Source organism: Drosophila rhopaloa, unplaced genomic scaffold (genome assembly GCF_018152115.1).
Source record: "Drosophila rhopaloa isolate 14029-0021.01 unplaced genomic scaffold, ASM1815211v1 contig_203, whole genome shotgun sequence".
In the NCBI taxonomy this organism is placed as follows: domain Eukaryota; kingdom Metazoa; phylum Arthropoda; class Insecta; order Diptera; family Drosophilidae; genus Drosophila; species Drosophila rhopaloa.
In genome coordinates, this window is record NW_025335088.1 from 493,812 (window position 1) to 518,699 (window position 24,888).

A 24,888-nucleotide genomic window follows, 5' to 3' on the forward strand; every position below is an offset into this window, starting at 1 on the left:
ATTCACAAAGATAATACAATTGAAAAATGTTTTAAATAAAAGTTTTTAATTTTTATTTTTTATTATTTCCAATATATTTCGGTTGCACTTCGGCAACCGTCTTCAGGGCAACTATAATCAACATAAAAACATAAAATAACATAAATTTAGACAATAAAAAACACAGCTTTAAAAATTATTACACCTACATAATTTTACACGTCTGCACCGTCGGACGTGGAGATTAATACTAGTTGTTATTAAGTAAGTGTCTGTAAATGTGAGCGCAATTTTCAACGTCTGTTTTGTAGTTCAGTCTTATGCTTGTGGGTGTGTTTGTTATATGTAACATTTCTATGGTGAAGCGTTTTTTGTAATGTTGTTCTTGTTCCAAAATAGTCGTTGCTTCAAAATTTGGTGAGTGACCGCTGGTTTTACAGTGGGCCATAAGTGCTGTTTTTTGTATATTAGCTTGGTGTCTTAATTTGAAGTCTGATCTGTGTTGTGATATTCGAGTTTTTAGTTTGGATTTAGTTGTTCCTACATATATACTGTCACATTTTTCATTTATATCTCCATTGCATGGTATTTTATATACCACATTGTTTTTGTCAAACATTTGTATTTTGGACTTGGTCTTGTTGAATATTGGTCGTAGGGTATTGTTGGGCTTGTGTGCTATTGTTATTTTTTGTTTATTGTAAAATTCTGACTTTTTAAGGCGTTCTGATAGTCTTGGTATATATGTTACGGACATGTATTGTGTAGGTTCTCTACATTTTGTTTTTTGTTCCATGTTTTGATGTCTTTTAATTAAAGTTCTAATTAGATGGTTTGGGAAGTCGTTGTCCTTTAAAATTTGTCTTATTTCATTTTTGGTTTCTTCATGAAAAATGTTGTCCGAAATGGCTAGCATCCGTTGTATACAACCTACCGCTGTACTGATTATCATTGTTTTAGGGTGTTTTGAGTTAAAGTTTATGATTCGTCCTGATGCTGTTGGTTTTTTATACCACTTTAGTTTTAGAATGTTCCCCTGTCTGTGAACCATTGAGTCCAAATATGCTAGTCCTCCATCTTCTTCCTGTTCCAGTGTGAATTTTATATTTTTATTGAAAGAGTTTAAAGCGTCAAGTGTGTTTTGTATTTCGTCTTCTTTTACTATTGCGAATAAATCATCCACATACTTCGTCAAAAGTCTTGGTTTGTGTCCTAGTTTTTTCAAAGTGTTGTCTAATAGCTCTTCCATTACTATGTCTGCAATTATTGGTGAAGCAGGGGATCCCATCGGCATTCCTTTTAGTTGTGTGTATATATCGTCATTAAATTTAAAATATCTGTTGTCTTGTATGCAAAATTGTACTATGTCCATAAACATTTTTTTCGGCATATTTGTGTGTTCTTTTATTTTTGTCCATTTTTCTCTAATTGTGTCTAGTGCAAGGTCTATAGGTATGCTGGGAAATAGTGAGACTACATCAAATGATATTAATTTTTCATCATCACAGATGTACGTGTTGTTAATTCTTTCTTTGAATTCTACTGAGTTTTTGATGTTGTAGTTGGAGTCTATAGTGATTTTCTTTAGTATGTTTGAAATATATTTACAAAGTCCGTGTGATGGTGATCCTATAGATGAGCATATGGGTCTTAATGGAGTCCCTTCCTTGTGGATTTTTGGTAGTCCGTATATGCGTGGTGGTAATGCCGTTGTTTGAAGTTTCGATGTTATATCCTTTCGTAAAATCCGATATGTGTTCCTTTCCTCCAATATGTTATTCATTTTTTGATTGTAAGTATCTTTGTCCATAGCAACTGTCTTGTTTTCTTTGTCAGAAGTTAAATTAGTATTTCGTCATTTTCCTTTACAAATTTTCGTGTCTGCCCCACTGTGTCTAGTATTGCGCGATCTATTGCACTTTCCCGAACCGACGTCATATAATCTTTAATAAGTAAATAGAATTTAGTGCGTGACTCTTCTTGTTGCTCTTTACCTATAAGAGTTTGCACCAATTCCTCTCCGTCCGCTATATACAACAAGCACCAACAGCATCAGGACGAATCATAAACTTTAACTCAAAACACCCTAAAACAATGATAATCAGTACAGCGGCAGGTTGTATACAACGGATGCTAGCCATTTCGGACAACATTTTTCATGAAGAAACCAAAAATGAAATAAGACAAATTTTAAAGGACAACGACTTCCCAAACCATCTAATTAGAGCTTTAATTAAAAGACACGAAAACATGGAACAAAAAACAAAATGTAGAGAACCTACACAATACATGTCCGTAACATATATACCAAGACTATCAGAACGCCTTAAAAAGTCAGAATTTTACAATAAACAAAAAATAACAATAGCACACAAGCCCAACAATACCCTACGACCAATATTCAACAAGACCAAGTCCAAAATACAAATGTTTGACAAAAACAATGTGGTATATAAAATACCATGCAATGGAGATATAAATGAAAAATGTGACAGTATATATGTAGGAACAACTAAATCCAAACTAAAAACTCGAATATCACAACACAGATCAGACTTCAAATTAAGACACCAAGCTAATATACAAACAAGAAAGGAAAGCTAACTTCGGGCGGAGCCGAAGTTGATATACCCTTGCAGAATATTATGTACATTATATTCTCCAAAATTATTCATATGATGCATTCTTAATACTCATAAAAAATCCCAACTTCCTAACTTTAAAAACACCAAAGTTATGGCATTTCCAATCGTTCAGTTAAATGGCAGCTATAGGATATAGTCGGCCGATCCTTATGAAATTTGGTAGGTTGGATTGATTAACCAAATATAAAACCCATAGAAAATCCCAGCTTCCTAACTTTACAAACACCAAAGTTATGGCATTTCCGATCAATCAGTTATATGGCAGCTATAGGATATAGTCGGCCGATCCTTATGAAATTTGGTAGGTCGGATTGATTGGCCAAATATAACACGCATAGAATATCCCAACTTCCTAATTTTACAAACGGCAAAGTTATGGCATTTCCGATCAATCAGTTATATGGCAGCTATAGGATATAGTCGGCCGATCTCGGCCGTTCCGACTTATATACTGCGTGCAAAGGAAAGAAGGGTGTGTGCAAAGTTTCGATAGCTTTAAAACTGAGAGACTAGTTTGCGTAGAAACAGACAGACGGACAGACGGACAGACAGACGGACAGACGGACAGACGGACATGGCTATATCAACTCAGGAGGTGATCCTGATCAAGAATATATATACTTTATAGGGTCGGAGATGTCTCCTTCACTGCGTTGCACACTTTTGACCAAAATTATAATACCCTCTGCAAGGGTATAAAAACAGCACTTATGGCCCACTGTAAAACCAGCGGTCACTCACCAAATTTTGAAGCAACGACTATTTTGGAACAAGAACAACATTACAAAAAACGCTTCACCATAGAAATGTTACATATAACAAACACACCCACAAGCATAAGACTGAACTACAAAACAGACGTTGAAAATTGCGCTCACATTTACAGACACTTACTTAATAACAACTAGTATTAATCTCCACGTCCGACGGTGCAGACGTGTAAAATTATGTAGGTGTAATAATTTTTAAAGCTGTGTTTTTTATTGTCTAAATTTATGTTATTTTATGTTTTTATGTTGATTATAGTTGCCCTGAAGACGGTTGCCGAAGTGCAACCGAAATATATTGGAAATAATAAAAAATAAAAATTAAAAACTTTTATTTAAAACATTTTTCAATTGTTGACCTCGAGCCGGAAAAACTCAAAAAATTTAAACATACATCAAAGGTCGCCTACAAACAAAATTACAAAGATAATATAAAATTCTAAATATTTATATATTACTTTTTTTACCTTTTCCAGAAAATGTTTTATCAGGTGCTCATATTACACCTTATTTTATTAACAAAATCGGAAATAATTGACTATACAAGTCACGAGTATCTTTTATTCAAGGACAATAAAGACGTATTGTACGTCAATATATCATTCATACGCAAATTTATTCCACGTAACTAACTTAAGTTTTTATAAGGAAATAATAAAATTGAAATCAGATAATATAAAAAGGGATACTAATAAAAGGTCACAATGGGAAATTAAATATGACATAGAAGTAATCGAATTAATTTTATCAAGCTTGTACTCTATAATGTTATGTTGAAAGATTATCCTGCCAAGTTAAAGTCTGATGCAATGTTTAGCGGATATACAAATTAATGTGTTTGTGCGGAAGAGAGCCTGTACTCTAGTAAATAAAGAATGTGAATGAATTATCCCGCCAAACTGACTATCTGAGAATTATAGAAATTTAAGCAAGTTTGAACTAAAAGATTTTGAGCAATGAATGCTATACTAATGTTGTATTGACCAACACGAGGTCGTGTTATAGTCAGGAAGGCCGTGTCGGAGTTTTATTTGAAATATTAGATTTAATTATTATTTGTAAGTCTCTCAGTGTATAAGTTATGCAGAATAAATGAAGTTCGAAGAAGATTGCAGAAAGAGAGAGCTTTAGTGTGAGAGCGCGGTGGGGAAGGAGAGGGAAATCCCTGCTGAGCGTGGCGCAATGATGAAGAGTAAGATGAGCAAAGGAGAGCGGGGCAGTTCGCCTTAACCCTTCCGAGAGAACAGTCCAAAAGTATTGAGTGTTGAGAAAAACCATTGCGACTCGCTGCGCTGTGTACTGAAAGAAACCTTGATTTATAATGGCCGAGGAACCTGACCCTTTATATCCTACATATGTATATTCAAGTATGGATACACAAAGAGGCATAAGCAAAACATATGAAAGGGACCCATACTTCAGTAGATGAGTTCAGCAGTTAGTATCTACAACCCCTGTTAGTGTATACGAGTTAGAAATCCTTTATATAGACACATTTAACTGTCATGCCTCACCATTGTTTCACTGCACTGCAACCCAAAAAGGAATAGTATTAACAACCATTCCGGGTGTGCAAGTTAGATCTAGAATAGATGAACATCCAATCTAAGGTAGAGCAATTGTTATGATGGCATCTAAGAAATAATTCATATCCATAATATAATGGAATGGGATGAATTAACAAAGGAATTATCAAACATTAAAGCAGAATTTGACAAATCATATAAGTCACTAAACCAAAATAGACAGATACAGAATACCACGGTTAGGAAACGCGTAGAAATATTAGTTAAATGGTTAAATGAAGCTCGAATACTAATATATGAACACAGAGATAAGTTTAATCAAGATCATTGCTCTCAAGTATCAAAGTTTTTGATCAGACTAAGACCCAACTTCACAACTATTAGAGAAAAGTTCAAGCTCAATATATCAATACCTAATATTCTTAATACTTCAGTAATAATTGGAACTGGTGAAGAACCAGAATCAAAAGAAGTTATTAATATTGACCAACAGGATTTGGAAGAGGAAGAAATAAATATTCTCACTATCCCAGCTATATTGTATTTTAATTATTATACACGTTCTACTTGATTCTTGGTTCGATTGAGACTGAGCTTCGCTGCACGCAGGCAGCTCTCTCTGGCGCTCTCTTGAGAGACAGGGATAGCACCTCTCTTGAAAGAGAGAGCCACTGCTCTAATAGTGTGGCCAGCTTATCTTTAATATACTTGGCCTGTTACAATATTAATGTCTGAATTGGACAATTTTGCAGATTCAGATACTAGCTCGAGTATAGATGAAGAAAAATTTATTACAATAGCACAGTCAAATACTGATTTTATCAACACTGCATCTAAGCTTATAACAGTATTTGGTGGTAAAGCAGAAAACTTAGCAAGTTTTCTCGATGCATTGGAAATTATAGAATCAATAAAAGGCGAACACGAACAATGAGCTATTTCGATAATAAAAACAAAGCTAAAAGGTTTCGCCAGAAACCTAGTCGGAAATGAAACAACTATATCAGAAGTCATTTCCGGACTAAAAAGCAATGTCAAAGGCGAAACTGTAGAAGTATTATCAGCTAAGCTGATAAATCTACAGCAACGCAACAAAACTGCTAACCAATATACATCAGAGGTTGAGCAGATGACAAAAGCTCTAGAAAGTGCGTACATAACGGACGGCCTACCCCTTGTGTTAGCCAGAAATTATTCTACACAGTCTGCAGTTAAGGCAATGTCAAAGAATTGCGCAATTGATAAGGTAAAACTTATCATGCAGGCTGGCACCTTCAACACAATGAATGATGCCATATCAAAGTTCGTAAAATAGTTGCACGGAAGCAACTGGACAACCTAATACTTTCCTTTAATATAAAAATTATCCACAGCGTGGTGGAAACCGCAGACGTGGATATTTCAGAGGAAACTTTCGTGGTCGTAATAATAATTACAACTACTACAACAGTTCCAATTATAATAATAATGGGAGAGATCAATACAGAGGAAACAATCGAGGACGTGATAACTCAAATCGAGGCCACAAAAACAATAACAACAATAACAATGTGAGAGTAGCCCAAAATACATCGGGAAACTCTCAAGACCTTTTAAGTACCCAACAGTAGATAATGTAATAGTTCATGCAATTAATCTCAGTCAGAATATATTTGTTACTTTTACTAACGTATCCGCAGGAAAAGAACTGGTGTTTCTAGTAGATTTCAATAGTCCAAGAAAATGTGATGTCTATCATGACATAAACGTTAACTATATAATAGATATAAAGGGAATAAGCCAGGAGGTTACAAAATCAAAAGGGTTAACCTCTATTGAGATACAGACAACTAAATATATAATCCCACACGACTTTCATATCGTGGATTTACATGTTGCTATTCCATGCGATGGCATATTAGGAATCGACTTCATAAAGAAATACAACTGTCAATTAGACTTCAAGCCATCTGAAGATTGGCTTATAATCAGACCCGATAACCTTAAATTTCAAATTTATGTGCTAATAACATATAGTTCTGGCAACAACTCAATACTTCTGTCAGCAAGATCCCAAGTTATAAGAAAAATTCAATTAAATTCCCAAGAAGACAGTGTATTGATTCCAAACCAAGAAATTAAACATGGTATTTACATTGCTAGTACCATTGCAACAACAAAAAATGCATTCATAAGACTACTTAATACTGCAAATAAATTTCCAGAAGTCAGTACAAGTAACTTGGCATATGAATCACTTTCGAACTACGAAGTAGTCAAAACTAATAATGAAAATAGAAAAAAGTCTGTATTATCTCAACTATCAAAGAACTTTCCTTCACAATTAAGTCACAGCTCTCAAGCTTATGCACCAAATACAGTGATATATTCGAATTGGAAACGGAACCAATCAGTACAAATAATTTCTACAAACAGAAACTGAGATTAAAGGGTGATGAACCAGTATACGTCAAAAATTATAGAAGCCCACACAGTCAGGTGAACGAGATACAATAGCAAGTCGGAAAATTGATCACCGACGGAATAGTCGAACCTTCTGTATCTGAATATAATAGCCCATTATTACTTGTCCCCAAAAAATCATCTCCCGCTTCAGATTCAAAGAAATGGCGATTAGTGATTGACTACCGTCAAATAAACAAAAAATTATTGTCCGATAAATTTCCTCTCCCTAGAATTGATGACATTTTAGATCAACTAGGGCGAGCCAAATTTTTTTGTGTCTTGACCTTATGTCGGGATTCCACCAAATTGAACTCGAAAAAAGTTCACGAGATATAACGTCATTTTCAACGAGCAATGGCTCGTATCGTTTCAGGCGATTACCTTTCGGTTTAAAAATCCAATACAATCTAAAGTTACATCCAGAAAAATGTTAATTTTTTAGGCATGAGGTGACTTTTCTTGGTCATAAATGCACAGATAATGGAATACTTCCAGATGACAAGAAATATGACGTCATCATGAATTATCCAGTGCCGCACAATGCGGATAGCGCTAGACGTTTTGTAAACTTCCCTGAATGTTCCCTTTGAATGGAGAGTTGAATGCCAAAACGCATTCCAATATTTAAAAACAAAACTAATGGAACCAACATTGTTACAATACCCCGATTTTAATAAAGAATTCTGCATAATTACGGATGCAAGCAAACAAGCATGTGGAGCGGTTTTAACCATGATGGACTCCAACTTCCCATTGCTTATGCATCTAGATCTTTCACTAAAGGAGAAAGTAATAAGTGCACTACTGAGCAGGAATTAGCTGCAATACACTGGGCAATATTACATTTTAGACCATATATATATATGGAAAACATTTCATAATAAAACAAGAAAGGAAAGCTAACTTCGGGCGGAGCCGAAGTTGAAATACCCTTGCAGAATATTCTGTAAATTATATTCTCCAAAATTATTCATATGATGCATTCTTAACACTCATAAAAATCCCTAATTCCTAACTTTACCAAAGTTATGGCATTTCCAATCGTTCAGTTATATGGCAGCTATAGGATAGTTCGGATTGATTGGTCTAAAATAAAACCCATAGAAAACCCCAACTTCCTAACTTTACAAACACCAAAGTTATGGCATTTCCGATCGTTCAGTTATTTGGCAGCTATATGATATAGTCGTCCGATCCCGGCCGTTCCGACTTATATACTGCGTGCAAAGGAAAGGAGGGTGTGTGAAGTTTCAATTCGATATCTTCTTCTGGCTGAGGCACCCGCTCCGGCACAACCATATACTTGCCGGCGCCACCCAAAGCCCGTCTTTCTCGCCCACAGGACGCCAACCGCTGCGCAACTACCGAAGGACGACCTGTAGCGGCTCACGACCACGCTAGAGGACAACGCCGACGGACGGATCCGTCCCGTCGCACTATCTTTGTCTTAAACTCTGTAATTTTAAGTTGAATAAACGTAATACCCTTTAATTTCACCTAACCCCGCACGTGTCATACTCTGGGAACCGGGTCCAACTCTTACAGCAACCACTCCTGACAAAAATAAAAATGTTGCACCGCACCCCGAAACGTGGCGTTAGGCGACAACAACCTTGCTGAAGATCGTCGGCAGCTAAAAGACATCATGCCATTTAAGGGTAATCCAGAAACTCTTTACTCTCTTTAAAATGTGATTTCACTCTACCAAACTAATGATGTGCGACACGATCATTGGGCCTTCCGAACATCGAAGTTTGGCCTACCCTTAGATCAAGACTAGTGGCAGAATTTAAACCCCAAGCACCGAACTACAAACTACTGAACAACTTAAGGGTGACAACTTACAAAGGAAATCTTAGAGCATTCTTTGAGGAAGCTAAAAGACGACTTTAACTGCTGATTTCAGATTTTCTTATTTATGTTTTGGCCATTAAAGATTCCATTAAATTACTGATCAGAAAATTATTCTTTCCTTTCCTTCAACATTCCAATAAAATTGAATTATTTTAAAGGAAATAGATACCCTCAGCAACAATAACCCTCCACATCTAAAAATACTGACTAATACCAAATAAGTCTAAGACCATCGGACAGTGAGCAAACCAAAATGTCTATTGACGAATTGAGATTTCAAGACGCACACGAATACGAATAATTACAACAATTATTATGAACAACACAATTATGACGACAATCAATACCATGGGTTAAAAATGTATGAAGGGCAACAACAGGTACAATCCATCCAAAATTAAGATGAACAAAAAAAAATTGTTGAAAAATGCACAATCAGTTATAAATTACAACAAGAAAGGAAAGCTAACTTCGGGCCTACCCGAAGTTGATATACCCTTGCAGAATACTCTGTAAATTATATTCTCCAAAATTATTCATATGATGCATTCTTAATACTCATCAAAAATCCCAACTTCCTAACTTTAAAAACACCGAAGTTATGGCATTTCCAATCGTTCAGTTATGTGGCAGCTATAGGATATAGTCGGCCGATCCTTTTGAAATTTGATAGGTCGGATTGATTGGCTAAAAATAAAACCCATAGAAAATCCCAACTTTCTAACTTAACAAACACCAAAGTTATGGCATTTCCGATCGTTCAGTTATATGGCAGCTATAAGATATAGTCGGCCGATTCTCATGAAATTCGGTAGGTCAGATTGATTGACCAAAAATAAAACCTATAGAAAATCTCAACTTCCTAACTTTACAAACACCAAAGTTATGGCATTTCCGATCGTTCAGTTATATGACAGCTATAGGATATAGTCGTCCGATCCCGGCCGTTCCGACTTATATACTGCGTGCAAAGGAAAGAAGGGTGTGTGCAAAGTTTCAATTCGATATCTTTAAAACTGAGAGACTAGTTCGCGTAGAAACAGACAGACGGACAGACAGACGGACAGACGGACATGGCTATATCAACTCAGGAGGTGATCCTGATCAAAAATATATATACTTTATAGGGTCGGAGATGTCTCCTTCACTGCGTTGCACACTTTTGACCAAAATTATAATACCCTCTGCAAAGGTATAAAAATAGCTCAGTTACCCTCTTTGATAAAACATACAAATTAATTACTTCAAAATCAGTAAAAAACAAATTTTTATATTCAAAAGGCGCCAGAACCAATTAAAATTTTTTTTTTTTTTTATCATTTTGCATTTTATTTATTGGATCTTATCTGAATTGAGACTAACAATAAGTATATAGAATCTTAAATTAAAAAACTATCTGACAGTCAAGGTGACTGGCGCGAGATTTAGGGGCTCTAATAACTATTGCTGAGCGGGAAGGTCATTGCGCTGCAATCCTGGCGAGCTGGTTTGGATGAGAAGTTAGCTTGGTGTGGTAGGACGCTTTTTGTTTTGATATTTCATTTTTAACGAGTAGAATGCCAAGAGCTCTGTGGATGCTGTCGTTCCGAACATACCAAGGTGCCCCAGTGATAGTTCTTAGGGTTTTTGATTGTGCTCGCTGAATAATGTCGATGTTGCTCGCGTTTCCCCACAATTGGGAGCCGTAGGTCCAGACTGGCTTAAGCGTTGAAATGTAGAGCAGGACCTTGAAGTCCAGGCAGAGGGGGAGCGCGCGTTTATAAGCCAATGGAGACTGTTTGATTTTAGTTTTAGGTGAATTTTCTTAGCTTCGATATGTCTCTGCCATGTAAGTCTCCTGTCTAGGTGGATGCCAAGGTACGTTACATGATCAGCTTGTGGAAGTGGCGTGTTATTCAGGGTTAGCGTGGGAAACCCTTGGCTGTTAAGAGTAAACGTTATATGTTTACACTTTTGCGCACCACCTCTCCACTACAACGAGATGATCAGCTAGTAGTGCTGTTGCCTGAATTGGGCATTTGAACCGACTTATGATCGCGGTATCGTCTGCGAATATAGAAGAGAAATAGAGTTTGACCAAGGGCGCTACCTTGGGGAACTCCAGCCTCTATAGCGTAGTCGTCGGATGTTGTAGTGTTGCATCTCACGGCGAAGGCTCTGTTGTAAAGGTACGATTCTAGCATCCTGTGAGTGTTTCCCGGCAGGATCGTTCTGATTTTATGCATAAGGCCATCAAGCCAGACTCGGTCGAAAGCCTGTGCAACGTCAAGGAATACCGCACTGCAGTATTCCCGAAGCTCGAATGCAGTCCGTAAATCTGTTGTTAGTTGTTGACTTGCTCTATTGTTCCATGGCTTTCTCGAAAACCAAATTGGTGTGCTGGAATAACTTTGTGCTCTTTCAGATATGGGATTATGAGCGTCAAAAGGCATTTTTCGAGCAGTTTTGACAGACACGAGAGTAAACTTATCGGTCTGTACGAAGCTGGTATTGTGTGATCTTTTCCTGGCTTTGGGATCATTATTATTACCGATTTTTTCCATTTTTTTGGAAAATAGCCAAGTCGTGTAATCCCGTTAAAGAGTTTACAAATGACCTAAACTGCACAGCTTGGAAGTTCGATTAACATTTTGGGAGTTATTTGATCACCGCCTGGGGCCTTTTTTGGTTTCAATTGCTCGCTGATTACTTTTGCAACTTCAGTTGGTTGAAACAGAATTGGCTCCGTCAAGATTCGATTCGAATTGACGGCGACGGTAATGCGAATGAATTAGTTGCAGGGTTTGGCTGGAAAACATTTCGAAGGTGTAAAGCAAATTTACAAGCTCTGTCTTTGTCGCTTCTGGCCCAGCTGCCTGAAGAGTCTCTTATGGGAATTACTGTTTCGGCCGGCGCACTTAGATTTGGGTGGGCCCTCCACAAGGGATGCTTAGTGCTGGTGGGTGAAAGTTTCACAATGTACTGGCGTTGTGCTTTTACTTCTTCTTGCCTTAGAGCCCTGGTCAGTCTGCGACCAGCTTCCTTAAGACTTTGTTTGGAGGATGGCGATCTGCTGGTTTGCCAAGCACGTCTCAAACGTCTTTTCTCCAGAACAAGCTGTTCGATTTCAAGGTTAGTTTTGTGTTGGTGTGTGTGCCCGTCACACCCTTGCGGTGTTGAGACTTTGGCTGCTGCGACGAGTACAGACTCCAGTGCATCGGCATACCAGTCGATGTCCTCCTTGATGTTGAGCTGTGGAGTTAGTTCAATGTGGGAACTTACGTACATTTTGAACTTCAGCCAGTTGGTTCTATGCGACGTCAGCCTGCAAGGGTGCTCGATTAATTCCGGGCTTTGAAGAAGAGTTATTAGCACAGGTGAGTGGTCCGATGATAGATCCAAAAGCGATTTTGCTGATATTAGATTGCGAGAAATGTTTTTTGTCACAGCAAAATCAATTAAATCAGGTAGTTTTTTAGGATCTGTAGGCCAGTATGTAGGGCTGTCTGGTGAAACGTAGTCCAGTTTGTTGCATGTTTTAATGAGTGCATTATATAGTTGCCTTCCTTTGGGGGTCACAAGGCGGGATCCCCAGTCCGTGTGCTTGGCGTTGTAATCTCCTGCTGCTATGAATCGCTCTCCAAGCGAATTGTAGAAGTCCATGAATTGGTCTTCGGAGACTGTAAAGCGGGGTGGGCAGTAGACAGCGGCAATGGCAAGGTTGCAGTTGCCCAACTGTAATTTTATCTGCAAGCTACAGATGATTTTTTGTAAACCGTTGGTGAAAGTGGTGTTTGACGCGGTCTCTTATTAAGATGCCAGTTCCGCCATGCGCTTTACCATCTGGATGATCGGTGCCGTAGAACGTGTATCCCCGTATTTTAAAGTTATATTTGCTGGTGAGATGCGTTTCTGCCAGCAACATAACGTCGATGTGGTTTTCGTTCAGAAATTGAGTTATTTCAGGTTTATGCCGTAAAACACCGTTGGCGTTCCACAGAATTATTCGAAGGCTAAGCGAGAAATGTTTTTTGTCACAGCAAAATCAATTAAATCAGGTAGTTTTTTAGGATCTGTAGGCCAGTATGTAGGGCTGTCTGGTGAAACGTAGTCCAGTTTGTTGCATGTTTTAATGAGTGCATTATATAGTTGCCTTCCTTTGGGGGTCACAAGGCGGGATCCCCAGTCCGTGTGCTTGGCGTTGTAATCTCCTGCTGCTATGAATCGCTCTCCAAGCGAATTGTAGAAGTCCATGAATTGGTCTTCGGAGACTGTAAAGCGGGGTGGGCAGTAGACAGCGGCAATGGCAAGGTTGCAGTTGCCCAACTGTAATTTTATCTGCAAGCTACAGATGATTTTTTGTAAACCGTTGGTGAAAGTGGTGTTTGACGCGGTCTCTTATTAAGATGCCAGTTCCGCCATGCGCTTTACCATCTGGATGATCGGTGCCGTAGAACGTGTATCCCCGTATTTTAAAGTTATATTTGCTGGTGAGATGCGTTTCTGCCAGCAACATAACGTCGATGTGGTTTTCGTTCAGAAATTGAGTTATTTCAGGTTTATGCCGTGAAACACCGTTGGCGTTCCACAGAATTATTCGAAGGCTAAGCATGGTTTATTTGGACTGCTGAGCTGCAAGCATTTGTAACAAGATATTTTGGTTTTGCATAAGGGTTTGCATTGCGGTTTTCATGAAGGACATAAATTCCATCATATTTTGTTGCAAAGTAATCATCATAGATTCCATATTACTTTGTGGCTGTCCCATGGCCTGCTGGATGTTATCAATTTTCGGCTCTATGTGAACTGTGCCTGATCTTAAAGCACTGGCGTAAGACATTCCGTTGGTGGTAATTGAAGGGCCAAATGATGATCTGGCTGCTTTTGCGAAGAAAACTTCCGGTGTCGTTTGTGATCTCATGTAAGAGTTTTGTGTGTTCAGGGAGCGTGCCGTTGTCGCTCGTTGCATCCGACTTTTCATCATCTTGTAGACTGGACAGCCTCTGTAGTTTGCGGTGTGGTTTCCTTGGCAGTTTACACACTTTTTAGTGAGAGAGTCTTCCTTGTTGGCAGGGCAGGGTTCGGAGCCGTGGCAGTTTCCACGAGCTACACATACTGACCTGAAGGTGCAGTAAGCCCTGGTATGACCGTATTCCTGGCAATTTGTGCATTGCACTGGCCCGGTCCGTTTGAGCGGCTCTTCCACTGTGATCCTACGGTGCAGAAGGTACTGCAACTTGTAGATCGGGTGCACTGCGTTTTTTTTCAAAGTTCTGCTGTCTAAACCTTGAAGAGTGGTTGCGGCTTCTTGTTTTTGTTCATAATGTTTATAACATTTTTCGCGCAAAAACCGTTTTCTTTTAAGGCTTCAGTAATTTCGGAGGGGGTCACATCGGGTTCTATTCCCTTGAGCACAACTTGCAAACCTTTGCAACTTTTCAGCTGGTACGTGTAGTAATTCTTTTTGGCATCGTTTAAGTACTTCCACACTGCTCGGAAATCGTCTTCGGTTTTGGTTTAGAGTTTAGTTTCGCTTATATTCCCTTTCATAAGCGGAATAACATGAAAGTTATCTTTTCCGACAAGCTCAACTATTTTGTTGACTAGGGCATTCGAGATATTCTCCCGAATAAAATTAGGTGGGGGCTTTAGTTTCCTTGGGGCTAATTGTTCCGACTCTGTTTCAGGCTCCGCCAGAATGGAAAATCTATTTTCATCTAATGGCCCGGGATTTTCAGGGCCTTTGTTGGAACGATTTATTTTTGGCTTACTGCCGTCCGAGTTTTTTGGCGGTGTTAGCTTGCGCTTGGAGATATTAATGTAGCGATCCATGCCAGTCTGCATGGCCGAACCCGCTTGCAGAATTGTCACTTCTTCTACCGTAGCTTTGTTTTTGCCGTTTGCACCGATTTTTGCACTTGGTTGTGTTGTTGCTTTACCTGCAGCACAAGAAGAGGGTGGAGTCGTTATTGCATTGTTGGCGACAGAGACCGTTGTAGTAGTCGTAGTAGTTGCTGTTGTTGCGCTAGGCGGCAGAATCTCAGTTGGAGTCTGGCATTGCTCACTCCATGGCGTTTGAGCGGTAAAGAGCAGGGCGGGAGAGCAAGAGCTAGCTCTCTGGGTTTCGGCGGTCAGTAAACTTGCACCTTCAAGCACTTTCGGTTCTAGAGTATTACTCGTCACCGTAAAATAAGCATTGTTACGGGCCAAAGAAAGACGACGTTTGTCTTGCTCTCTCTGAAATTTTTCACGGGCTTCGTCTTGTTGTTTTTGTCGTTGAGTGCGCTGATCCACGTTCTTACTCATTTGTTTATCGTTAGTGCGTAAAGATTAATTATTTAATTAATTAAAACTTTAGATTACGATATGCGATTTGCATCGCGAAACGCAAAACCTCGCGTTTATTAATTTTTCGAACGTTTTCGACTGATTTACTAGTTGTTTTTCCGGAGCGTTAAGAAAACACGTCTGTACGCAGCCGAAGTTGATTGACTTTGATTAAAAAATCAGCTCAGGAATAAATAAAAATATAGATTGTGGATTTATCGATTAGATCAGGGGAAAACTTTAAGGCTGAAAGGTTTATTAAATAAATTCAAAAATCTTCACTATGAAAAAAAAGACAATCTAACATTAACAAATAAACGTACTAAAAATAACACCTACTATATCCCCAATTTATTCAAAACAGTACCCACTTGCTGGATTTCCCCAAATAGAAATGGACTTAGAATCATTATCTAAAACAGCATTTTCCACCAAAAGCGATCATTATGAATACCTTCGAATGCCATTTGTCCTTAAAAATGCCCCCGCTACTTTTCAAAGTTAAAGCCATAGTTTCATATCCAATTCCAACAAAAGTAAAAGAGATCAGAGCTTTCCTTGGATTAACCGGTTATTATGGTAGATTTATCCCAAACTACGCAGACATAGGAAACCCAATGAACACTTAATGAGCACGAATTAATTTACAGTGCTACAGAAAAGGAATTACTCGCCATAGTTTGGGCCACTAAAACTTTTCGACATTATTTACTAGGACGACATTTACTCATTGCTAGTGACCATCAACTTCTTAGATGGCTGTATACCTTAAAAGAATCGAATGTCAAGTTACAAAGAGCCAAATTAAACGAAAACCAATTTAAAATCGACTATATTAAAGGGAAGGAAAATTTAGTTGCCGATGCATTATAAAGAATTAAAATTGAAGAAAATCATCATGGTGAAGTTACTCAACATAGTGCAGAAGAAGACAAAAGCAACCTTAGTCATTTAACAGAAAAACCAATAAAACATTTAAAAAATAAAAATTTACATTAAATCCGATAAAATTAAAGTAGAGCATTCAACAATATTCGGCAACTCCATTACCACAATTCAATATAATGTAATAACACTTGAAAAGGCCAAACAAATTTTACTTTTTCTCATTTTATTCATAGAAACATTACCATTTATATTGAGAGCGATGTAGATTTTGAAATTATTCAAAAAGCATACAGAGAAATAATTAATACCAACTACAAAAAATGTTTCAAAAAAAAATCACTTCATTCTAAATAGCCAACTATTAATTCAGAATAAAATAATTGAATGCAACATAAGCAATAGACTTCTGCATGAATGTACTCATTTGTAGCATAACAGATCTGTACAGTAGTATAGTGTTCTTAAAAATACTGCACTCATTCTTTACTGTACTGTATACTCTATAGGCCAGAAGAAGATAGCACAACATTTTCAGTGTACTCACTTCGAGTGTGTACAGTATATGGTTGTAGTCTTCGTGCGTGAGTACAACATTTGTCCTTTTTTAAACACGCTGTACAGCTTGTGTGTTGACTGTGAACAATTGTGCAGATGAGTGCAGTCAAAAATTGCCACCACTGAAGACATGGTAAATAAAATAATGTTCCTTCATTCCAATATTAATAACTTAAATATAGATTCTTTAATAACATAAAATAATTGTTATAATTAGTTTTTATTAAAATATTAATAATTTCTAAATTCTTTATATTATTGTAGTGTTATTGAATTACTCGAGGTAATACGTTGGTTATATTTTAATTTCTTCTATAACACAACGATTTATTCCACTTAACTTTCTTTCTTTATTTTATTATAAATACATTTGATACAAAAATACAAATCAATTTTTTAATCGTATTCTTTCTATGACATACATACACACGAGATCTATATATGTGTGTATGTACCAGTCAAGAAATTTCACTCACTGTACAGTAAGTATACTGCACACCAAAACACTGTACAGTGCGTTGACTACTGCACACCAATTTTGCTGTACTCATCAACAGCTGTACAACTATGGAATGAGTGAGAACACTGTCAATCAAAACAGACAATACTACCCTACTCACTCACACCCAAATATACTGTGCAGAAAAAAAAGACTAAGTGATTCATTTGTCGTTTTGGATGCATTCTACAGAAGTCTAATAAGCAATTTAGCTAAAACAGAACACAGAAACACCAAAATGCCTTTTAAAATCACACCCAACCCTAAACATTGTCGAGTGTGGTAGATAATTATTTATCTGAGGGAAAACATTACATCAGTTGCATTGACATTTATTCTACATTCGCTACACTTGAGCAAATTAAAGCCCAAATGACTAAAGGCAGACAGAGACGGAGCTTTTTTCAGCTTGACTCTAAGGCGATGGCTTAAACCAGAAGGAATTTTATTGCCACTCCCGTATTGAGCAAAGGTCGACATAAGGTTGACATAAGACAATAAATGACAATAAAAATCCTTATAATCAATTCATCCGATGATAATGAAGTAAAATTAAGCAAGATAGGAACAATCCTCTCCACATACAACCATAAAATTAAACATGACACCACTGGACAAACACCTGCTCAAATATTCAAATAAGACAATAAATGAAAAATCTATATAATCAATTCATCCGATGATAAAGAAGTAAAATTAAGCAAGATAGGAACAATCCTCTCCACATACAACCATAAAATTAAACATGACACCACTGGACAAACACCTGCTCAAATATTTTTATACGCTGGGCATCCATTATTAGACACTCAAAATATTAAAGAAATGAAAATAGATAAAATAAATGAAGATCGACAGGAGTTAAACATTGACACTAGATACAGAAAAGGTCCAACTCAAAAGGGAAAATTAGAAAATCTATTTAATCATTACAAAATTAATAATCGAAATAGGGAAACCCAATACTACAAAACACAATTTAAGAAACACAAGATAACTAATGCCGTTAAACTTTCACAGGAACCTTTGGTACAATAATGTTCTTTCTATTATTCACCACTCAACAAATTCAAATAACCCACCCAAATTCCGACCTTGGCTATACTCGGACCAAAATTATAATACCCTCTGCTAGGGAAAAAAACCTCCTTTTGCATTAATCATAAATGTAATGAACAACTAATAATATCACACATCCCCATTAATTAAAAACTTATCAATACAATTCAATAATTTCCTTTCCTGACCACAATGGAAATCAGTTAGACTATTCAGACAAACAATCACATTTTGAAAGCGACTATAAAACTTTGGCTGTGTTTTAAGGGCAGGGAAGTGCCGTATTTACTCTCACACTTAACCCATTAGAATTTAAATAGAGCTAAGAGCTGTGGCATCCAAAGCTGCGCATAGCCTTCTGCGGTCCAGCAGTTTCAGCGACCTGAATATAAACAATAGTTGAAAGTCTCAATAAGTGAATCTTGGCGGTCCCGATCTCGCTTCAATCGCGTTTTAATTCAAAATTCGGCGTTGATCATAACCCAACGGGTGGAACATTTATTCGACTCAAAACCAAAAATCTTACTATATATGGTATATATCGTAGCAAATTTGATCAAGAAGAGAGTCATAACACTGTTTAAGCCATTAGCAATAAATATAGCACAAGACGGTCAACGAAAGCTCATTAACAGCGCGACTCCAAAGACCCCGAGGAGAGCGGCAAAGGGTGTAGAATTTGGGCGGATGAACAACGTTTGTTGTTGCGAAAACGGACTTGGAATTTGATGAAAATGTTCCCGCACTAACGTCGAAAATAGCTGCCATGATTCTTGAAAACTTATTAACCTGGTTTGGGTGATAAAGTAGGATGTTTACTACAATGAATAAGTCCAACGCTTAGTTTATTCGCAACAAATTCGCACAAGGCCTCTGGCGTGGTGTTTACTGCAAATTTGTATTTATTGTACAGAGTTAGACCGGTTAGCTTGACGTGAAGTCGATGGAGCTGGCGCAAATGGTTTAATCAATTTCTTACGTTGAGAAGCATTTATAAACTTTCAAAGTTGCTCCAGTAAGGGTATCATCTTTGCCCCGATCCGAACTGAAATGACAACATTAATGTCCACACTTCGATTATGTATTCACTTAATGGTCCCGCAGGTTAGGTATTTCACCGATTCCACGATTTTTATCAACTGTCGCATGCGAGTCGTAGCTAATCTAAGCTAATATAGTAGGCACGTTCCGACTTATACAATACCTGCTACAGAAAAGAGAAAGCTTAAATAATAATTCGATTTCGATCGTCGTGGTGAAAGTAAAACTGTAATTCTGAAATCTTTAAAAATTACTATATCTTGGGTATAAGTTAGGAAACAACGAAGTTATAATTTTATTTTAATTTTCCCGATTGTTACTATGGCAGCTAGAGGATATAGTCGTCCGACTGTAAAAAAAACGACAATATCTCGGTAAACATATATATGTGATTCCATTTATGATATAGTCGCCCAATCCAATGTAAAAAAGAATTTTTCAAAGTTTCATACAAATAGTTTTAAAACTAAGGGACTAGTTTGCGTAGAAACATAATTGGTAAAGTGCTGAAGATGACTTAGCATACTCATACCATTCTAGGAAATTTAAATATAACTGGAGCTTGTGGTCGACTGAGAATAATTGAGTGTCTGACAACCATCTTGGTTTGACATTCCAAAGAAATGTAAATATGAGCCTAATGCTTAGTGTTATATAAAAATTTCTTTATTGTTGGATCTTCAAAATTATTATTACTCCTTATTTGCAGCACCTTTGTAGAGCAGGTTTTTTTTCTGTGTCAACACGAACTTGTGAATGGGTCTCCGTCCTAGAGTCCATTGAATAGGTACAATAAAAAATGTACCCTCCTAGCCAACCTTAGAACTAAACTTGATACCATTTTCATTTACAACCTTATTCGTGTTGAGATTGAGATCCCCGACTTGATACAGAACTTTATATAAGTTTCCTTACTTTTCCTTATGATTATTGAAATAATAGTATTTTGATTTGACAATCCAATGTATCAAACTTAAAAATTCATTCTTACCTCTTGCGACATCAGGTGGTAATTCTATTGGTTGGTTTTCACGTATTATAAGTTCCGGTTTTCGAGGAGTAATTTCTTCATAGACTATCTTGGGTGCGAAAATTAATTTAAAGTGCATAGAACAGAATAGGTTTCCATCATGAACGTTATAACTATCAGGTCTGTAGGCGATAATACAAAATACACATAGAAGAAAATTCACGAATCAGATTTCAGAATATAAAATGTTTAAAACTAAATGGTGTAAATACAGTGTTTCACTGGTTAATTTAGATATTTGTTATTTTGTTAAATTTTATTAAACTAAAAATCGTTACGGTCCCTGCTGAAATCCGGCAGATCTCATTTTAATTTTAGACGCAAACTAGATTAATGTAAAATTTTGAAGCTTTCTGGATGAATCTTTCCGTTTTTAATGACCGTTACACTGGACCATAACCATTAATTTCTAACACACCAAAAATTGATCATTTTGTTAGCAACAAAAATCAGAATTTCATAAAATGTTAAAAAAACAAGAAAGGAAAGCTAACTTCGGGCGGAGCCGAAGTTGATTTACCCTTGCAGAATATTCTGTAAATTATATTCTCCAAATTCTTTCATATGATGCGTTCTTAATACTCATATATAAATCCCAATTAAATCCCAACTTCCTTACTTTACAAACACCAAAGTTATGGCATTTCCGATCAATCAGTTATATGGCGGCTGTAGGATATAGTCGGCCGATCTCGGCCGTTCCGACTTATATGCTACGTGCAACGGAACGAAGGGTGTGTGCAAAGTTTTAATTCGATATCTTTAAAACTGAGAGACTAGATCGTTTAGAAACAGACAGACGGACATGCTTATATCAACTCAGGACGCAATCCCGATCAAGAATATATATACTTTATAGGGTCGGAGATGTCTCCTTCACTGCGTTGCACACTTTTGACCAAAATTAGAATACCCTCTGCAAGGGTATACAAATTTAACGCACTTTAGTTGTTTTCCACAGTCTTTGCATCGTAAACATGTTTTATGGAAAATATTCGTTCCCGTCTTTAATTGAAGAATGACTTCCTCCATTATGTAAACAGGTTTTTTGCATTGACGGCAGTTGTCAAGCTGTTCAGCTACTGGAGTCTAAAAAAATAGTACGATAAAATGTAACTTGTTAAAATGAGACAATATGATAAAATTATGGTAAACTGTTATATAAAATGTAATGAGTTGATTTAAGAAAACTTAGCTTACTCGGAAAAGTTCTTGAGCTTTTTTAGAATCTCGGGAACGTACATGGATAAGATTACGTTTTTGAAGATCATCAAATTTGGTAAAACTTTTTTTCTAGAAATCATAAAAAAAAAATAAAAGTGTTACATATTGTTGATACATAAAGAAGTACAAATTTCACAAAGTACATATAAATTTGTCAATTGAAGCGATCCAATACGATAGGCCAATAGTATTAGGCCCCACTAAATTTAATAAGTAAGGTAAATTATTGGAAATTGTGTACGAAAGTTTAAAACCACAAACTAATACATTTAAAAGTTATTTTCGGGGGTGACACAAAAATCTCTTCGTTTGAAATACAATTTCTAAAAATTGTTAACCGGAGGGATTTCTATGTCTCCCCCGCTTGCCTTGTTTTTTTAGATGTCGTTAACTACCATTGATTATTAAGAAATCATTTTTTTCAGTATGTATTTAATCTTCTTAAATATATTGTTTAAGTTTTTCTTACCATATTTATGTTCTGGTTATCATATTCATTCGTTTTTGATTTTTTTGATTTGCCTTTTCTTGAAGATAAGCCATTTCCAGGGGAACTTTTTGTATTCTTTGCGTTCACAGATTCCATGTCTGTTCTGCCGTTATTGAGGTCAATTATAGACGTATTATTTAAATAACCAGTTGTTAATTTCGCTGAAATAAATTGTTGTATTTTTTAATTTCATACGATATTTTTATTTTCTTCCAATGTAAAAAGAATCCAAAAGCGATAATTTTATGACAAATTACTCGATTTTTTGATCGTTTCTTGATAATTCAAAATTTATATTTTTATATTGATTTACAAGTGCATATTGTGGTAACTTAGTGATAATTTGACATGAAAATTAGGTCATGACCCAGTAAAAGCAGTGAGCTTCTACACTGATGGTTTTAAATTTGAGGAATATATTCCAACCACCCAAATTAGAATATACCGCAGGCCTCCGGACATTTGCAGTGTTTTCTAGGAAATATGATAAAAGAAGCACTAAAATATCTGAACAATTAACTATTTGCCAGAACTAGCGTATTCCCAAGATATATATCGCTTTGTAAGTTGGCTCAACAAAGCAGTACCAGCCCAGAAATGTTCATCAGTAGGATTAAAAATACTATTATAAATGGAGAAAAGTTCAAAAACGTTGAAATTCTTTAAATTCAACTGCGAAAAGAACTCTCACAGAACATTGGCAGTAATAGTTGGAAGCCCTTGCAAAGAGTTGAACGATTTTCAGCATAATGAAAATCCCGAAGTGTTTTCTTGAAGTCAATTTGCAAAGATTTTTGCAAACAGACTTAGTTTTGAGAAAGAGACTTACTAGTTCTAATAGAGGTAACATAAATAGAGCAAAAAGAAACCTTCAAATATGTTTTAAGTGTAGTAATATATTGGCTAAAGAGTACCCCCAACAGTTTCACTACTGATTAAATTTGTCATTATGGGGTATGGCTGATTCGGCCAAAAAAGCCTATTCTCATGAATTTTGTCACACGATACGGTTAATGTCAGATCAAATATTTTATAAGCGTTTCAAAGTACAACATTTAAACAATGTTTTCACAAATTTTCTTCGAAAAAAAAAATAAATGAGCCGTTCGCAACCAAGCTCCGTAGGCGCCTCCAAGAAAAAAAGTTTTGCGGTGAACAGTATGACTCGTTACTAGATCATCAGAAAAAAAAATTGCTTATTAGTTAAGATGTTTCTAAAGGTAACTACGTTGAGGTTTCTTTTTTCAATCAATTTTTGGATTTTTGTTAACACTTTTAAGTCAAAAACGTGGTTTTAGGATAAATATTCAGTAAAAAAAAACAGACGACGTCAGTACCTGAGGATTTAGGTACAGAAATAGTGTGCAAAATGTCAAAACGATTCATCCAGTAGATTTTCCAGGATCGTGTTCATCGACTTTGAAATGGCAACTTTTCAGGAGAGCGTTTTAAAGTTTTAGACACCCAAAAAACGAATACAAAACAAGCTAACTCACCTACGTTCAACAGCCCATAACTTCGGAAGTTTTACTCGGATCAATCTAAAATTTTAACGCAATATTCTTCAAAGGTTGTGCATTCCCAAAAAAATAAAATAAGGAAAAATGTATATTCCATACCCCAATCCCCCTTAATTCACCACCAAAATAATTCTTAATTGTAAATGCGATTTCTGTGAACCGACATTTATTTTATGCTTTTTTTAATTTTAGATCTACGGTCATAAAAATACAATAACATTACATATATTTAAAATAAAACAATGTGCATATATGTGAATAATTGGAAGTGTATTAAGGATGCTCTCAACCTGATTTTTATATAATTAAGAAGCTTTTCTGTGAATATGTATGAGCATATGCATATATGTGAACAATTGGAAGTATATTAAGGATACTCTCTACCTGATTTTTACATAATTAAGAAGCTTTTCTGTGAATATGCATGAGCATCTGCATGCATTTTTTAGTGTATATATGGATACACACTCGACTAAATCGAAATTATCAACATATGATTGTGTCAATGGTTACAAGAATAAAAAATATATTTTTGTAACCAACCATCTGCCGATTAAAAATAACTATCTAGTGAAGGAATTTTACCTGGTTACCTTTTATTTTTTTTCACAACTTAACAAAACCTAAGCTGAATATATTTTGTTCCACTTTGGTTCATTAATATGAAACTGATATTTAATTTAATTTAGATTAAAATTAATAGTTGCTAATGCATAACTTTAAAGTTGTGTTTTATGATTAACCCAAAACTTCTTAATTAGTACACCATAAATTGTATATTAGTGAAAGATCGACGTTTAGAACTTGACGAGCGAACAATATAGACTGATTCTATGTACAAGCGAAGAGTTTTGTCAGATTTTGTACATGTTGATATAATTTTCAAAGTTGAGTTAATTTTAAATGAGTAAAAGCTTTTTCGAAAAGTATTGAAAGCTTTTTATGGAATTAAAATGCTTACATATATAGAAATGCGGCGTAAATCAAGAAAGCCATTTAAAAGAGCAACTGGGAAAACACAACACCTTTTGAAGTCTATGACTCCAAAATAGTTTAGTTC

The 24,888-nt window shown here is 36.2% G+C and overlaps 1 protein-coding gene across 4 annotated transcripts in view; it reads right to left on the reverse strand.

The window, feature by feature from the left end:
• Positions 1 to 24,664, reverse strand: part of LOC108040056 — a 58,945-nt gene extending 34,281 nt beyond the window's left edge. The window contains exons 1-5 of one of the 4 annotated variants that reach the window (XM_044460581.1): positions 24,422 to 24,664; positions 22,288 to 22,469; positions 21,837 to 21,887; positions 21,538 to 21,683; positions 20,556 to 20,716 (exon numbers count right to left, since the gene is read on the reverse strand). In XM_044460581.1, coding sequence (XP_044316516.1) covers positions 20,556 to 20,716; positions 21,538 to 21,683; positions 21,837 to 21,887; positions 22,288 to 22,404 — 475 coding nt within the window. In that variant the 5' untranslated portion in view covers positions 22,405 to 22,469; positions 24,422 to 24,664. Of the gene's footprint in view, positions 1 to 20,555; positions 20,717 to 21,537; positions 21,684 to 21,794; positions 21,888 to 22,287; positions 22,470 to 24,413 lie in introns of all 4 variants that reach the window. The other 3 variants (XM_044460579.1, XM_044460580.1, XM_044460582.1) reach the window with 3 other exon arrangements.
• Between the last annotated feature and the right edge of the window lie 224 nt (positions 24,665 to 24,888).